Consider the following 18073-nt stretch of genomic DNA (forward strand, 5'->3'; position numbering starts at 1 on the left):
GAAATTGTTGAATGCCAGAAGTTAAAGCTAGCTAATTAATACAGGTGATAGTTGGCATAATAGGCAACCAAATATTTGAAAAAGATTAAGAGCCGATCATTTGTTGTCCATTAATCTGTATGATCTCATCGATTCCTGAAACTATTGGAGCTTGAGCGAAACACAGAGAAGCCTCTCACATATCAGTGAATATGCATGGCTTCCAAAAAAAAATAAAAAATACTTTTAATGTATGTACAGCAATCGAATGATACGAATAAATATATCAGAAATTAATTAACACATCAATATTTATAGGCCATGGATAAAATATACATATAAGCATATCATAATTTACTTAAACTGACTTTGACATTTCGAGTGACATACGGTCGCATGCACATATGTACATATATGGATACCATTAAACACACAAACACATCTCTCTCAATACACACACACACACACACACACACACAAGGCACAGAAACTCCAGTTACAGCAATCATTATACATACATAGACCTGGAATGGGAGGAGGGGTGCTGTGGGCAGCTGTAGTCTGGGCTCGACTAAACAAGGGGGTCAGTGCATGAAGGTTAGCGGCAATTTGTGTCGACAACATCGTCAAATGCTGCATCCCAAAACAATAGCAAAGCAACACCAAAAGCCAACTGCAATCGCTGTTGTTGTTGTTGTTGTTGTTTTTGTTGCTCGACAGATCGATGAAATGGCAACAGCAACAACAATAAGTCAATTGCATTGGCAATAATAAATAGAAGAGAAACTGCAGCAACGTTGTTAGTTGGTAACAAAAGCAAAGGCGAATGCCGGCTACCCCATCCCTCCCCCCCAGCCAACTCCCTTATGCAGCAGTACCTACCCGCACTTCCCCTTCCCTACCCCCTCCCTCCGCACAGTCATGGCAGGCATACACACGTCCAGTGATCGGCAACAAGCTAAGCAAAACGCTTCCTCATCGCCGCCGTTTTGGCCTAGCGGATTTACAATGGATGCGCATTGCCTGCTTGGGGTTAGTTGGAGAGTGTGTTGGGAAGGGGAGTGGAGGGCAGACTAACCAGTTAGGCGTTCGAATTGGGCTTCACCATGCGCGCTGATGTGTAAAGGAGAGGGAGCATTAGCTCTACCAAGAGAGAGAGAGAGAGAGACAGAGACAGAGCATGGTATCAGTTGACGGTCGGTGCGTGGTGGAATGCTTCGCTGCTCGGGTCCAGAAATTGGCAAACAATAAAAGCCGTCAAAAAGTGCAGTCAACACACACACACACACACAGTAACAATAGCAAATAGAAAAAGCAGCGAGCGAAAAAGAAAGAAAAAAGCACACAAAACAAAACATTAAACGAAAAGAAGAAAAGAGCATGGAAAAAAACAACAGTTTGAAAAGTTGATTGTTTAGTTGAAGCATTAAAAAAAAAAACAAAAAAAAAAAAAAATGTTGCCTCTAAAAGTGGAGCGTCGCCGATTCAGAGCCAACCAGAGAAAAAATCACCAGAAACTCTGAGTTGCAGTTGCAGCTTGCAAATGAACTGCAGCTCAAGCTACTATTTCGCATTCTGAATGCGAGTATGAAGACTGAAGACTGAGTCGAGTTCAGCGTAGTATTATAAAGAAAGAGAGGGAAGAAGACAGAAAGAGAAAGAGAGCGAAACATATATATATATAGAGAGAGCGATCTAAGCTGGTGAAAGATACATTTCAACTCTTGTCAAAAATGAAAATCAACTTCAAACTTGTGTGTGGCAAACAGACAAATGTGTTGGTAAGAAAGCACACAGGGAAAACAAAAATCTGTGCAGCAAGGGGTGAGGCTTGCAGTTTGTTGGGGGCATGGAGAAATTGCTGGGAGGGGGGAGGGCGGGGTGTGTGTGTGTGCTGCCACTGAGCCTGCGCGACTGACTGACATTTTACGGCTGATTTTGACTGGGACGCAAAAGGCGCCCGAAGTGTAGCCTGACAAATGCATAAAACTCTTGACGCTGTCGCTGAAGCTGGGAAGTTGGCAACTGCCAGCTGAATCTGCACGCTGCAGCAACCATTGAGATTCGCAACGACTCGTCGACTTTCGGCCTGACAACAAATCCAGCAACAACGAATGATGATGACGACAGCAACGACGACGACGTTGACTTGTAGCAATTGAATTTTTGCACGTCGCCCATGAAGTTGTTTGTTTGCCTGGCATCGTTCCCCATTACCCCAACCCACCCAGCACAGCCCCTTCCCTGCCACCGTCTCGCTGATCATTGTTTGGCTGCTGCACTTGGATGAAAAATAGTGGAAACAGTTAACGAAAAAGAGGAAAATATTTGTATGTGCTTGATTGTCTGCTCTTGTTGTTGTTGTTGTTATGTTGTGTGTGCATATTTATGTTTGCTTTGACTTACCGTTAGACGGTTATATGGCGGATTACATTTGGCACTGCTGGCAAATTATCTGTGCCGAGTATCTTTTTCAAGCTGATGTTGTTGTTGTTGCTATTGTCTTGGTCGCTGGCCAGTCACAAGTTGATGCTCCTTGGATAAGTCTTTGTGTGCAGCAAGTTGGCTTCTCAGGCCTGAGAAAATATATAATCGCATGATGGATTCCAAAATAATATATTCGACTCTGAAGGTCAAGAAAAAAATAATATAAATAAAATAAAAATAATTGGTCGATAATTGTCATGTTAAATTATCCTTTTTTTGTATGATTAAAACTTAATAATATTTTTCTTATTTCATTTGTTTTCAATAATGTGAATTGAAAAATATTAATTTGTGATAATTAAAATACCGTTAATAATATTATCTTATTTTCATTCTCAACATCTTTTGAGTCTGCTCAAAACAAATGATTACAAATTAATTCTTCCAAACATATTTTTACTTTAATATTTATAATTTATTTGGCACTGTTAACAAATTGACTGTCTACTTACCCATAATACTAGTTACATGATAGTCCTAATCATTAAGTTCCTTTACACAGGATATATCATCATTGTACTTCGAATCTGCAGCAGTTTATAACTTTTACTTTATTTTATTGTAGTGATTTTGATCTGATACTCTGTTCTACATCATCTGCTTGTTTCTTCCTCTGGCGTGTGAAGCCATTCACTTCTGGCCAGCTAATTGTTGAGGTTGTTAAGACCTCCTAGGGATTCGGGCATTGCTAATGATGATATGCCATTGCCGTTGGGGCATTTAGCAGTATGAAATACTGCGACCCGTTCGTTCAATTTACTGTTCAACTTTCAACTTGTCGGACTTTCGCAGCAAGTGACACACACAACACACAATACAAAACTAAGAAATAAAATCAAAACAACAACAGCAGCAGCAGCAAAAACAAAAAAAAAAAGGAAAGGTATAGTTGCAGCTGCCCACCTGTCCTCTTGCCCCACCCTCCTGCCCCATCAGCCCGTCTGCATCAGCGGACTGTTTGACGCTCGTTTCGCACAACTTTCAAATGGTGCTGCGATCGTTTGTTGGGCTTTGAAATTCGAGTATCGAGTATTTGAGTATCTGAGCTTTTGTAGTTGAGTAGTTTCGTTTTGGCCAACTTGGAGAGGGTCTTAAAGCTAGTGGCGTTTGGCATAATTATTTTTGTTGTTGCCGTTGTTGCTGGTAATTGTTGCCGCTTTTCGTTTGCTTTGCTTGACGGGGCGGCATCAGAAAAGAAGGTCGCACAAGGTGGTCCGAGCTGATCCGTTGGTTTAACTGTTGTTCGCAATACCCTCACTAAGGATGCTATGAATTCACCAGCGACTTGAACAGGAATTCGTTAGTTTATTACGAAAGTTAGTTTGTGCACTCTGCTCTGATTTGCCAAGGCGAAAACGTTCTATTTAAATTGTTTTTTAAACCATACCAGATAGTAAAATTACACTTAACCTTAATATAAATATATTGTACAATATCTCCTCAGTAAGCACTTGTAGTAAGTGTATTTAAGTGTCGACTTGTCGCACAGAGTTGGGGCTGATTGTATTATTTTCGTTTCATTTGTCTTTGAAATTAATGTGCCAGATTTGCAAAACCTGTAGTGTCAGCTGGCTACAGAGCCACAGTCAGAGAGCTGAGCTGATGCGGAGAAGATCGCCCGAAGAAACAGCTGAGGAATTGCAATCAAAGCGCTCTCTTTTTCTACCTCCCCAACTGCTACTATTGATTTTCACTTGCACCAACTTTGGGGCAGTTTCATTTGGTATCCATCGGTTTTGGCAATCTACAACACACACAGGCATTCAGCTAGATCTCTTATGTACATATGTATATAAACAAATAATAGACATGCCCCGTTTTACTACATACGTGCATCACTCATATGCTGGATTGTTGTTGCGACTGCTGCTGCCGCTGCTGCCGCTGCTGCTGTTGCTGTTGCACGTCGCTCACTTTGCCAATTTCTGCTTTGTTATTTTTTTCGCTGTGGCATTGACGTATTGCTGAGAAGGGGGCGTCACACTCTGATATTTGTCGCTGTTTATTGCTAAGCAATTTTGGCAATAGTTTTGCAGTCGATTTGGCTTTGGCGTAGGTGCCCAGCGGTTTCTCTATCGCACTCGCTCGCTCCTCTGATTTCGGCATAATTGAATTTGTTGGCGAAGTTGCCACAAAAAAGCAACAGCAGCAACAAAATAAATTTTGCATTCGACGCTTAATAAACTGAACTTTAGAATTGTGCCATTGGGCACAGAAGAAGTTGGTCAAAGAGTTGATCGGCGCAGTTGTCAATCAAAAAGTCAAATTCCAACTGTCAAAGCAGCGCAATTTGTCTGCACAATTGAGACGAAAAGCGAATGTGACACGAACCCCAAGAATGCAACGAGAGGCCGTCAAGTATTACAATTTGTTATATACAAACATACATACAGTTTATTGCACATACGCCGCGTGTGCTCAAACATTTATTAAGCCGAGCGAGTTACGAGCACTGCGCACGTGAATTAAATCAAATCGAATCGAATCGAATCGAAACGAAACGACAATCGTCAATCGACAATCGGCTAAAAAAATGCAGTCAACACAAACCTGTGACAATTTACAATTATTCCAACAATAACAACTACTTATGTGGGGTAGAGCCAGTATTAACCCATTGCAATTATAAAATAGTTAACAAATGAGAAAGAAACCAACTGTAGACTTAAAGCGGATTTCATTTTAATAATTGGACTTTAATAAACTGGCTTATTGCCATTTACTGTCTGGTCGACGTTCTAAATACATTCCCCATTTTTTTTTTTAAAAGAAACTCGTTATATTTATATTTAAATAAATGCGTGTTTATCAACATCCATAAGTCTAAGTTTAACCTCTAGATTTATTTTTACAAATAAATTTAATTAAAACTAGTCAATATCTTAATGGGTTAATCGCATTGTGTTTGACAATTACAAAGCCAAAGCAAATGTTCAACAATAAGCAAATAATTTTGCACATGACATGCGAATCAAAATCCACTGAGGGAGGTTTATGGGGAACGAAATTGGGCAGCCGGTTTAAGCATTCGTGCAACATGTTGCCATTGCCTGAACGCAATTTGGCGATCGGCAACTGCACGCCAATAGAGTCGGCCAAAAACAGCCACATGTACATGTAATACCCAGCAATAGCAGAAACCAACAACTATAGCAACAGCAACAGCAACAGCAACAACAACTGCAACAAGCAGCGATAGTACTATAAAGTTATTCGATTCCTATGCTAATCGACTTGCAACGCAAACAACTGCGTAATGAGTTTGCCGTGTGTCGCTTGACTTACATGTGTTAATCGTTGTTACTGTTACCCTGTAAGCTTTAAATTGTTTGACTTATTTGAAACAAATGATAAATGGTTAATTTAATATCTTTAATACCAGAATTTTATTCTAAATTAACTTAATCTCTATGAAATAAAAGATTGATTGTGCTTTAAAATTTTTTTAATCGATTTTGATTGCATTTACTAAAATTAAATGGCTTCATTCATTTTAAGGAACTTACCTTATTCATTTGTATGACATTTTTATTAATTAATGATATATTAATATGAAATCTTGTTTATCGAAAACTTTGCACTGGGTATCATCTAGTTGAAAGTTCTCAAGAAATCAGTCTTTTATGCTGATTTTAGTGCAACTGGTAGGTCAACTGTTAAGTGTTGACTTTAAATGTCAACTGATCCAAGTTTGAACCCTATTTAAACTATAGTTGAGCTCATATGCATAACATACGTATATATGTATAAACGTATTTAAGTTCGAGTTTCTTGGCTGTTATTCGCGCATATTTAGGGCCAAGTTATCGCGGCAAGTGAATCGTTGGCAGCAAATAGTTGCAACAGCTTCGTGTCACGATCCCAGCGCCCAGAAATCAGACAGGGGACAATCAGACAAACAGACAGACTGACAGACAGACAGACAGATAGACAGTCAAGTGAAACGTTTTGAAAAGCTGCCTCACATGTGAAACAAAGGTGCAGAGTTATGGTTATGGCTATATGAACTCGAATACGACTGCTAACAATGATCGACCTTGAGATGCTCTTCACCATCATTAAATAAAAAGTAGTTTTTACTCATAATAATTAAATTAATCTATCTCAAAATAAGGGAGATGTATTTCTAATTTAAGGATATGAAATAGTTATTTGAGATTGAACTACTTAAACTGACTAAAACTATATTTATCTCTGCCTGTTGCAGGGTATAGGGAGTTGCAACAACAGTAAGTTCAACAATCACTTGAAAAATCACCGCAAATGATCAGCGCGAAAAGCGACGACTGTCGAAATTGTTTGGCTATAAAAATAACCACAAAGTAGCAGCCCAACTTGAGAATAGACAGACTAGCTGGCTGTCATATAAGCCTTGAGTCATATGGGAAGCTGGGAGCCGCTTTGCTGGCAGGTTGCCACAGGTTGACTCCGATTGCCGCCGAGCCCAGCAACATTTTGCGGCAATTGCAACTTCATTTGGTTCGCTGTTTTGAACCAAACAGCAATAACACAAACACACAAAATATTTGAACGTCGTCAAAATGTCAGCGTGGCCAAATTTAATAAACAGCCACAAAACAGACAGCGGCGACTTTTTAGCGACGCGTGTTGGCAACATGTTGCATAAAATACGAAAGCCAAAAAATTAATATGAAAAGCAAAAAACCAACACAACACACACAAAAAAAAATTCGGACAACGAAAATATGTTGCACGCGTCGCTGCTCCGATTTTTACTGAATTTTTGCAGCACATTCCCAATTTGTGAGCCGCGTTGCCTCCCAGCATAAAAAAAAAACGAAGCGAGCAAGGGTGGGGGGGAGTGGCACACATATTTGTCGTGCCTGGCAAACACCAAAAGCGAACAAATTCCCACGATTAGTTTTTTCCTTATAGTATTTCGGTTATTATGCGTGTCTTTCGAAATTTAGTTTAATTGAATTTATTTGGTTGAATGAAAATGCAAAAAAGCCAAGCAACGCTTACTAAAACAAAAACAAAACAGACAAAACTAAATAAATAAAAACGATTTATCATTGTTGTTGTTGTTGTTGTTGCTGTTGTTGCTGTTGTTGCTGTTGTTGAGCGGCGTTGTTGTTGCCATATTTAGTCATATTTATTGGCAAAACAAATTGATTAATTGATTCAGTCTTTAAGTTTGTTCGTCTCACTGATCTTAATGAGAACTTTCCAAGCTCTGAATGGGCCCGCATGATCGATGATATTCATTCAACCCATTCACATATATTTTCTTCAATCGGTTGCCCGTTGCGTATGCTTGATATTGCAAGGACGGTCAGTAGCTCTCATCCCAAAGCTGACTGCTGCGTAACTCACAGCAGTAGCTGCGTTGGCTGCATTAACGATGTCAGGGCCGTTGCCAGTCGAAAGCGTCGACGTGCTTACCCTCCACCCTCCACCGCCCCGCAGCTGAGCAAACACTCATTAATCATCTGCCCAACGATTGAACGAGTTCCTCAATGAGCTGAACACCACAGTTGCAGCCGAAACGGAGACAGCGCCAACTTCATTCAAGTGCCGTCCATGTGCCGAAAGTGATTGTTTTTGTTTATTATATAATCGTTGCTGCCTACAAGAAAGTGGCTTTGCTTACAACATATACAACAAATTTGTGTATACACTTAAAAAAAAGAATGCGACGAACTGATGCGAAGAAGATTTGCATATTTTTTAATTATTTTACTGACATTATTGTATTTAATGAAAATATATTTATTTTATTTAATTTTACTCAAAAATATACATTTTATGTTTATCTTAAATTTAACTAAAACTGTAATTTTCTTGAGTATTTTCATGGTTATTCGGTTTGAATTAATTTCAATATGCAAATCTTATTAAATGCTTGCCAATTACACAATTAATTAATGCAATCTTATCTTGATTTTAATTGGATTGTTTAAAAACAATAAACAGATTTGAACTAAAGCATCACAAAATGAGTTAATAATAATAATAAAAATAGAACGGTCTTAAGGAAGAATCTATGCTTACCAAAGCTGTTCCATCATTTTTGTTGAAGTCAACCCCATCGACTCTCCTAATGCCCCATCTAACTACAAAGTCTACGAATTCAATGACATAATCAAGCAATCCTCTTACAATGCCTGGGTAATCGTAACATTTCGTGCAAGTGCTAACAACAATTGACTCTTTAGCGGCCACAGTTACGAGATGCAAGTTCCGAGAAGCCAAGTAACGTGTGCGGAGTACGGAGTAAGGAGTTACGAGTGCGTCTATGAATGAGACACTGTGAACATCATCAAGAGCATTATCTCTCTTTCCGAGGGCGACGCTTTCGCTTTTGCTCGGTGGCCACTTGAGCGCCCAGTTGGCAAACACTGCGAGTTTTATGGTAGTTATGGACACCGATGACGCCTGCGGTTGTTGTTGCTTATGACTGCACTTGGCGCGTTTGCTTCCGGCGACAGCAGCTGGCGGCTGTGGGGGGGCGGTTTTCGTGGTGCTGTTGAAGGAATGGAGGTGTTCCATCAAGGCCAGTGGAGGCACGCATAGTCGAACGCTCTATAAAAGCTGTCGATTCAGCTGGAAATGGCATCAGTTCACCTCCATAACTCTTTACAACCGGTTCAACGATCAACGATTAACATGAAAGTCTTCATCTGCTTGCTGGCGCTGGGCGCAGTGGCCAATGCGGGTTATATTGGCGGTGGTGGTGGTGGTGGCGGTGGTGGACATGGACATGGTGACTCCGGCGGTGGCCACGACATCAAAGTCATCAAAGTGATACATGAAACTGCGCCGGCTCAAGGTGGAGGCGGTGGCGGTTGGGCCGCTGGCGGCGGTGGTGGCGGCTATGGCGGTGGTGGCGGCTATGGCGGTGGCGGCGGCGGTGGTGGCTATGGAGGCGGAGGCGGTGGTGGCTATGGAGGCGGCGGCGATAGTGGCTATGGAGGCGGCGGCGGTGGTGGCTATGGCGGTGGTGACTCGAGCGGCGGCCATGGCGGCTCTCAAGGCCAAGATGACAAGATCATCAAGATTATCTCACAACAGCCTTCTGATGGTGGCTATGGAGGTGGTGGCTGGGCGTCAGGCGGTGGTGGCGGCGGCGGCTATGGCGGTGGTGGTGGCGGCGGCGGTTATGGCGGCGGCGGCGGCTATGGCGGCGGCGGTGGCTCTGCTGGCTGGTCCGCTGGCGGCTCAGGATCTTCGGGCTGGTCTTCGGGTGGTGGCGATGCCACAACTGCTGTCAAAATCATCAAAATCATCTCGGAAAGCGCCCCAAGTGCTGGTGATGCATCTGGCTGGTCAGCTGGAGGTGGTGGTGCTTCCGGCGGTGGTTGGTCCTCGGGCGGTCCCTCAAGCGGTGGCTGGTCTTCAGGCGGTGCTTCCAGCGGCGGTTGGTCATCGGGTGGACCCCCTAGCGATGGCTGGGCCCCAGCACAGGGCGGCGGCGGCAGCTGGTAAAACTAAACACAGCTTGTGATAAACCTAAGTATCAAACTGTATTCATTTCATGTTCATTTCATTTACATATTGTTCGCCCTATTCGTTACATTAAAGTCCTTTGAAATTTCCACAATCGATATTTTGCTTTAGCTGCGATTTTAAGCTATACAGAGAGAGAGATAGGGAGAGGAAGAGGGTGAGAGTGAGAGAGGGAGTCAAGGAATCGTCTCAAGCTTTTCCATTTAAGGCACCACAAAAAACTGCATTTGAAAGTCGGCAACAAGAGTAGAAAGCTCAAACCTCCTTACCCATTTCGCACATTGTCCTTTTAGTTGCTATCTCCCTCTCTTCCTCTCTCTCTCTCTCTCTCCAATTGTTCACCCTTTCTGTAGCTCTGCTCTTTCACTCTGCTTAAGAAAAAAAAACACACACACTTAAGCGTAAAGTAATAAAATTCAAGCAACCAAAAAATGTCGAAAAAGGCAAAGACCAAAAGAAAAAGCGGGCAAAGATAAAAAAAACACACACAAAATATAATAAAAGACTGTTGGCAAAAAAATAAAAAATAAAAAATAAAAAAATATGTAAAATATCACTTTGGAGAGACGACGCTTCGCCAACCCACAAAGAATTGAGCCAAGCAGCCAAGGATATCAAGGATACTCACACTTGCCACCAAAAAGGGCAAAAGTGCAAGAAAAAGCTTTTCCACTGCCACACAGCGGGGTTTCCTACTGGGCTGCTACTGGGATGGATGGCTGGGAGAGGTGGGTGGTTGAGTGGGTTTCTTGTATAAAAATATTTTCCATATAAATCTAACAAAGAACGTGTTCGGGTTTCTTGATTAGGCGCCCAAAGTGTGCAAATTGGAGGGTGGGGGGCGACTTGGCTGCAGACCGACAATGACGACGGCAACGAGGACGACGCCAACAACAGTTACAGTTAGCTACTATACAACTACAACAACAAACGGCAAGTGGCATAGAAAGGAGCTGGGGCTATGGCTGGGGCTGGGGCTGGGGCTGGGGCTGGGGCTGGGGCTGGGGCTGGGAATGGGAAAGGGATGACGACTTCTCGGTTTCCTTAACGTTTTCAAAATAAATACTTACAAAGAAATAAAAGAGGCAAGTAGAAACAAAAAGAAAGGGAGAAAAAATAAGAATAAACGTGAAAGGCGCAACAAATCCAATTTGTTGTTGTCGCGGTAGACGTTGGCCCAAGATATTTTTGTGGGTGGGCATCGAGTTGGTTTTGTGTATTGATTTATTTCTTGATGGCCAAAGGAAGTGGCGCTGCGAGTGAATATTATTTTGGGACTATTGCGCAAATTTGATTTGCTCGAAGAATTATAAAAACAATCATTAAACTGCCGATCAATCCCCGCCGCAGATCTCATCCAGACATCAACTTGTTGCGCTATATAAACAAACAACAGCCAACAACCAACAAATTCTCAAAATCCCCCACACATATTCGCTTTTATATTTTTCATAAAATTTGAACCGATTCAAGAATCTGCCAAGCAACTGCAACAACAATAGCAATAACAATAACAACAACCACAGGAAGGAAAATAAAATTAAAAATTGAAATCATTTTGATGAGTTAATGGAAAATTTTCAGTTTTTCACAGTTGCTTTGTGAGTCGGTGGATCTGTGGCCAGTGCGATTATTTGTGCGCTACTTCTTTCAAATTTGTTATTATTATTTTAATTTTAATTTTGTTGATTGATGCTGCTGCTGCTGCTGTTGTTGTTGTCGTTGTTGTTTTTTGTTATTGCTCGTTGCACGTGCAGCATCCAAAATAGTGGAAAATTGCTTGTTTGCCAAACAACAACAAATAATACAACAACGCCTCAACGTTAAGCCAAAGTTAAGTTGTTCCGCAACCGGGAACCTTATTCTGGGGGCCCACTGTTGACACAGTCGCTTTGAGTATTCAGTGTGTGCTCCGAGTGTGTTGACTGTGGGCGCGTGTATCGACGACAACACACTCAATGAGGCATATGCAAACAGTTTATGCGACCCTCGCCCAAAATACTCGAAATACTCCTGCTTCCTTTGCTCAGCAACCCCAGAGACCTGAGACTACTTCAAGCACTTTTTATTATGCAATTAAGATTTATCCGAGTTGACAGACAGCATGGAATTAGTTTCGAGTAGTGCAGTCAAAAGATATGCGAATATAACACTTTATTGCCTATATGTGAAATGTCAGAAATGGATTTTTATCACTTTTACAATAACTACCAAGTTCTCAGCAAATTTTGTATAAATTAAATTTAGATGGATTAGGAAGCTCATCTAAGACTAGTCATTTTATTTCCAATTTATTCAGCGATCAACCATCATATATACATTATCCCTTAAAGAAATACTCCATGCAAAAACATTTAGCCTGTTTTTGATTTTAAATCGGGTGGATTCTTTGGATTTCCCTCATTTATAAATGATTTAGCGGTTCTAACGAAAAATATATTTAATACAAATAGCAGAACTTCCAACATGAAATTAACTGGGCATTTCAAAGTGGATAGTATATTACTGGATTCATAAGTATGTAAGAGTTAATCTGCTGAAATATACCTGTTATATAACTGAACAATCAAATTAATAATTGATGGTTTTTGAAAGAAAATAGTCAACGTTTTTTTTCGCTATATTAATTATTTTTATTTTATTTGTAGTGAGTTAGGCATTTTAACGGAATTAAACTCTAATTGGTTTAGCTGTCCCAGCACCAAAATCTCCTCGATCGCCTTTTTGGCCAGCAGCTTGTTCGTCTGATCCAATTTACGATAGGATGTGGCCCAGCCCTCTGCATAGATGTCGGCCTCATCACGCAAATTCTGGCGAAGATTTGGAGTAAGTGAAAGATTCGGCTGGAAGTGTGTTGGGCTCTGTGCTTGCTCAACTGCAGGCGAAGTAAGCTCCAGGGAAGAGTGATTAAGAGGCGATGCATTAGGCACGAACTGCAAAAGTATAGTCCAAATAATCCAACTATTTTTTTTTTACATTTATTTCATATACATATTTATTATAATACTTACAACTTTGCTTTCCTTCTCAGAGTCGTTGTCCTTGTCGTCATTCAATTCGTTTTTGGACTCATTCTCGTCGTGGTCATCGTCATTCCAGAACATATCGCTAGTCTCCGCCAGGGATGCGAGTTGAGGTGTCCTGGCATCGTGGCCACGCAGAAAGGACAGCTCATTGAAGTACCACAAAATGTGGCACGTAGACCTCATGCGTGCTCTCCGCCATCTGCTCGCTCTGCTCCACTTTGCGCAATTCGCGGCGAAAGCAGGTCCTTATGCTGTTTATTTTGCGACGCATGCTGTCCACATTTGCCTTCGAATCGATCTTTTTGTAGCACTCCAGCAAACAGTTGAAGGCCAGTTTCTTCATGCGCTGGTTTTTGTATACCTCGTCGTAGACGCTCCACAGCGCAGGTAGCTGGCGGTACACTTTAAAGAAGTCGATCCAGTTATCGGTTTGTGGTATAGCGCTCATTTCGAACAGCAGCAACAGCAGCAGCAGCAACACGTGTGCACACACTTGTACAGTCCCACGGCTTGAAGCGAACTAAAGCGAACGGAGAGCGGTCGAAGAATGTTGTTCGAACTTGCTCATTTTCATGTTTGACGCTCCATAGCACGCACACACACACTCACACATGATTAAGGCATGCATGAGAATTGCGATAACAGACGAAATCCAATCCTCGTTCAAGCAGCAGCAGCAGCGTCACACCAGCTGCATGCAAACATGTTGTATCCCAACAGTCAAGCAACATCACGTTTAAAGTTTGCTTCACACATTTTACAATGATGTTGGTGTTACAACAAGACTGATCGAGCTTGAATTGAATTCAGATTCGTGTTCTGCATGAATGCAAGTTGTCAACATGCTCAAAGCGTTGGTTGTTGGATCTTAAAGGGCATACGACCGGTTGACAACATTGCTTGTATTTATGCAAGTATGTGTATTAAGTAGTTTTTTTGTTGTTGTTATTTTTGTTATTGGCGTCATATCGTCGTTGCTGCCCTGCCATTTCGTCTGGTCGACGACACTGCCAGCGCCAGACGTGCGTCGCAGTTGACGCCATTAACGACGTACCCTCATCGATTTGGCGTCGCCGTCGTCGTTGTCTTCAACTCTGCATGTTTGTCGCCTTTGTTGGCTGCCAACACACTAAGGCACACACACACACCCACTCACACACACACACGTGCATAATTACAAGTAAGGCAAAGAAAAAGTTAGCAAAATATGCACGAGACCAAAATAAGCGTAAGAGCACAAACAAAATATTATTACTAATTCATTTTGTTATTTTGTTCATTGCACCCTTTTTGCTTTTGTCTCGCCGACTGCTCCGTTGACGTTAACGTTGACGTCGACTCCCCCACTTGCGATACGTCGCGTCTTCTGCTCTCTCCCTCACACCTTCACCTGTCGTTCTCTATTTGGCTTGCACTTTTGTGCATTGCATTGCCACAGCTCTCTTTCTCTCTCTCTCTCTCTCTCTCGCTCTCTCTGCTCACCTTTCGCTTTTGCTTTGCATCCGTTTTTCTGTTGTTTATCGTTAAATGCTTTAAGAGGTGCTCACGATTCGCGATTCTTGAGCTGTTTTCGTCTACGGCTTCGGCTTCTGCTTCTGCTTCTGGCGCTCGTCTGTTCATCAAATTTCTGGCCGAGTCATAAGAAACTTATCAACACACAAAATTGAAGCACGTTGAAGTTGACGGCAACAACGACGTCGGCGGCCTCTGTCAGTGCCAATCAGTTGTAAATGATATGACTGACCGATTCTTGTGACTTTCGTTGTCATTTCGTTGTGGGTGCCAACTGCCAGACACGTAATTAGGCTTATTTGCAGGTAGAAACGAACGGGGCAAATCGATTGCTTTAGGAAATGGCTTGTAAATAAGTCAATGGGCAAATAGGTATTAACTTTTGAGTACTTTCCTGTATTATATATTATTCAGGGTGTAAGCTGTGAGACTGTATATCAAATATGTATAACTATATATGTATATATACAAGAAGTTCTCGATCCACACAATACATTAACTCATAAGATTGAAGTAGGAATACATAAGACGGTTGCACTGCGAATCCCACAAGGCTTTAGACAGCTCCAGTTACTCCTAACTACAATTCAACAAAATGTACGTGAGTAATACAGATGGTAAGAAACTTGATCAAGATTCTTTCTAGCAGACTGATGGGTGAGCTTTAACATCACCATTTTAATTTAAATTATCTCACAATTCTTTCTTTAAACCACTATATAAAGTTGACATTTGAGCGCGCAGAACCACCTGCTTAGGCGCTTGGGAACAGTAAGTATGTCTTGGTCGCATTTTGTTGTAATACATAATTATAATGGTTGTAGTTCCCTTTTTTATTTTGTGCTCTGAGGTATTCTATTTTATAAGTTTGTCATCCGCTAATATTTTTTTTCACTTTTCTTTATAATTGGAAAACTTTTATGTACCGTCTCGGATTTCCGGTATGGTGACTGTTAGCACATCAAGTTTGACATGAATATTTCGTATTTCTCAGGTAAATATTTTGAAAGTTAGTTGCTCATTTTACGTCATTAGAAATCATTTTAATTTCATAACTTTGACAAGTACATCAAAATTTTTAAAAATCAAAAGTTAAAAAACAACTGAGAATCCCTTTTGGCCTGTCGGTATACATAAATTTGCCTAATTGCTTTAATTGCACAGTTCAAATTTTTGCAAAAATTCATAAAGTGCACACCCGCACGCACACACACACACACACACACACACGCACACACACGCACTGACTCAATTACCTTGCAAACTACCAACAACTCAACAATCAAATGCGATTTCCTACCAAAAACACACACAAACACGCACACACACACACACACACAAGTAAATACACGCACGCACACACACACACACACACACACACATTGTAATCATTTTTTGGGGCTGCCTTGTGCTTTGTTTTGTATGTGGGTCATGTCCTTATGAAATATTCAAATGTCCTGAATTAAACATTTATGCCATTTCCACTGTTTTATTGTTTTGTCCGATTTTCCAGGCAGCCCTCAGTTTTCCGCACCCATCCCAATGACTCCGTCTCCAATGAAAAACAAATTTTAAATGCGTACAATGGCTGATTATGTATATGTATATATATGTGTGTGTGTGTGCGTATGTATTTGTGTTTGTGTATGTTTCAATTTCTTTATTGAAAATTGACCAAATATGCGTTGCGATGAGAAGGTGGGCCAAAATGGTCATGCAAAGTGGGCGGGTCGGCAACAAAAGCACAGAGACAATAAAGCACAAACGCATAAAAGCAAATAAATTGGTTACATTTGGCTTACACACTCACACACTCGCACACACCCACACACACGCTGCGTAAATCCGCAACGGAAGTTGTGCTTTTAAATCGATTTTGATTGATTTTTCTCACTACCAGGAAAAATGCCTTTCGGGCAGCAGCACTCACACAAACCAAATATACAGACACACACACACACACACACTCACACCCGTATGTTGGGTGTTTGTGTGTGGTTGTGTGTGTGTGTGTGTGTGTATAAATAAAATCAAATTGTAAATAATCGAGTCGGAATCGTCGCCTGTTTGTATTTTGCCAGCCCTTTAGCGCTTTTCACTTCAAATCCGTTCGCAATACATATAGGAAAAAAGTATAACCGAAAATAAAATAAATTATTTTCACTAAAATTATTCTCAATATTTTTGGTGTTATTGTTGGTGTTGTTGTTGTTGTTTGGGTGTGTTTAACTTTGCCGCTGGCAGGTCGTTATTTATTAATATTTATTGAATGTGTGTGTATCGCTTTATTTCAATATAATAAAAAAGTGGACACTGCCCAAAGAAAATAAAGTAAAAGCCAGCACTTACATTTTTAATACAAAATCAATGAATATAAAAATAGATGTATGTATATGTATTATATGAAAATATGCTGTCACAAGCATCGGTATGTGTGTGATTTTATTTTTTTTTTGTTATTTATTTATTTATTTCTTTTTTTTTTTGTATTTGTAAAACACTTTTTATGTCTGCGGGCTCATAAAAAGCGCATAAAGTGGCTTTAACATGGCATAAAAAATGCACCCAAGAGTGCCAATACGTAGGCCAGCAAGGGAACGGGGGAGGCGGGTGGGTCAGTGAATGTGAACCATCTCTCTGGTCACTTTGGGTGGTCCTAGCCGGGGCGATAAGCGACATGTTGGCCACTAAAAAAGAAAACCAAAAACCATATGCGACAAAAAAACATGTGTCAGTCGCCATAAAGGAAGCAGGAGGAGTGAGATAAATATATAGAATGAGTGCAAAAGAGCCAATTGCTTGAATTAGCTGTAACACAATAGATTTTATATAGACTAGAAGTATGTATCCATAGTTATTGATTTTGATCAAATTACTGATTTACTCTCTATCCACTTAATGTTATCGCTTAAGACAATTTACGAGTTTTGAGTTTCCGAACTTTTACTCGTATTTTGTATTCATTTATATATTTGGTAGTCTATATATTCAAACCTAGCAGTATTCTTCTAATTTTTAAAAGAATAAGAAGAACTAGTAGAAACTATTGAATTGCACTGAAGTTTTTCGGACAAATCAAGATCAAAATTTCTCTAATCGGCTGTATTCCAAAAAAGTTGTCAGTCTCTCAAAGCTTGTGATTTTGACATGTCAAAAGTTGTATTTTGGTTTTTGACAAAAAATATTAAAACGAATGGTTAATCAGAATCAATATTGATTTCGTGGAATCCCAAATACAATATGCACATAAGACAGAGGGTTAGTAATGATATCCCTTTTACAAAGAACATAAAATAAGCACACGTGTAAACCTCGCAGTTATCATTGCCTTCACTGACCATTGGCTAGTCCAATAGACTCCAAGCTCCCTATAATGACTTCTGCAGAACCTACAAAGAGGAATAAATCAACCACCCAAGGAGCACGCCTTATAAACGACCCATCGCAGTCAACAAAAATAGAACAACTTAAGATTGAGATATTTTTAAACGCATCTGGCTGGACTGCAAAGAATTGAAGAGCATCCCAATAACGGTAGCACAACCGTCAAATCTTTACCTAACCCAATGTAAGTTTAAAATAGATTAAGAATATATATT

At 40.6% G+C, this 18073-nt stretch overlaps 2 protein-coding genes across 3 annotated transcripts; one reads left to right on the forward strand and one right to left on the reverse strand.

The window, feature by feature from the left end:
• Window positions 1-9096: 9096 nt before the first annotated feature.
• LOC6557271 (glycine-rich protein DOT1) lies at window positions 9097-9915 on the forward strand. The gene is made up of 2 exons (XM_032743115.1): window positions 9097-9208; window positions 9260-9915. Exons 1-2 carry the CDS (start codon window positions 9097-9099, stop codon window positions 9913-9915), a joined length of 768 nt encoding a protein of 255 aa, XP_032599006.1.
• A 2644-nt stretch (window positions 9916-12559) lies between these two features.
• On the reverse strand, window positions 12560-13475 carry LOC6557256. Of its 2 annotated transcripts, none has more exons than XM_043215460.1 (2): window positions 12948-13475; window positions 12560-12897 (listed from the first exon to the last, which is right to left on the reverse strand). In XM_043215460.1, the coding sequence occupies exons 1-2, from the start codon at window positions 13143-13145 to the stop codon at window positions 12859-12861; spliced, it is 237 nt and encodes a 78-aa protein (XP_043071395.1). In that variant the 5' UTR covers window positions 13146-13475; the 3' UTR covers window positions 12560-12858. The 2 variants fall into 2 exon arrangements, with proteins under 2 accessions (XP_043071395.1, XP_032599305.2); XM_032743414.2 differs by having other exon boundaries at window positions 12560-12869; window positions 12948-13471.
• Between the last annotated feature and the right edge of the window lie 4598 nt (window positions 13476-18073).

The sequence above is a fragment of the Drosophila grimshawi genome, unplaced genomic scaffold (genome assembly GCF_018153295.1).
Source record: "Drosophila grimshawi isolate 15287-2541.00 unplaced genomic scaffold, ASM1815329v1 contig_44, whole genome shotgun sequence".
Classification (NCBI taxonomy): Eukaryota; Metazoa; Arthropoda; class Insecta; order Diptera; family Drosophilidae; genus Drosophila; species Drosophila grimshawi.

What these genes read in the sequence shown, in the direction of transcription:
- LOC6557271 (XM_032743115.1), top strand. Translation starts at nt 9,097, where the DNA reads ATGAAAGTCTTCATCTGCTTGCTGGCGCTGGGCGCAGTGGCCAATGCG. An exon ending in ACATGGTGACTCCGGCGGTG is followed by an intron (nt 9,209 to 9,259) that starts GCCACGACATCA and finishes CGCCGGCTCAAG; the next exon opens with GTGGAGGCGGTGGCGGTTGG.
- LOC6557256 (XM_032743414.2), bottom strand. Translation starts at nt 13,145, where the DNA reads ATGAGGTCTACGTGCCACATTTTGTGGTACTTCAATGAGCTGTCCTTT. An exon ending in CTGAGAAGGAAAGCAAAGTT is followed by an intron (nt 12,870 to 12,947) that starts GTAAGTATTATA and finishes ATACTTTTGCAG; the next exon opens with TTCGTGCCTAATGCATCGCC.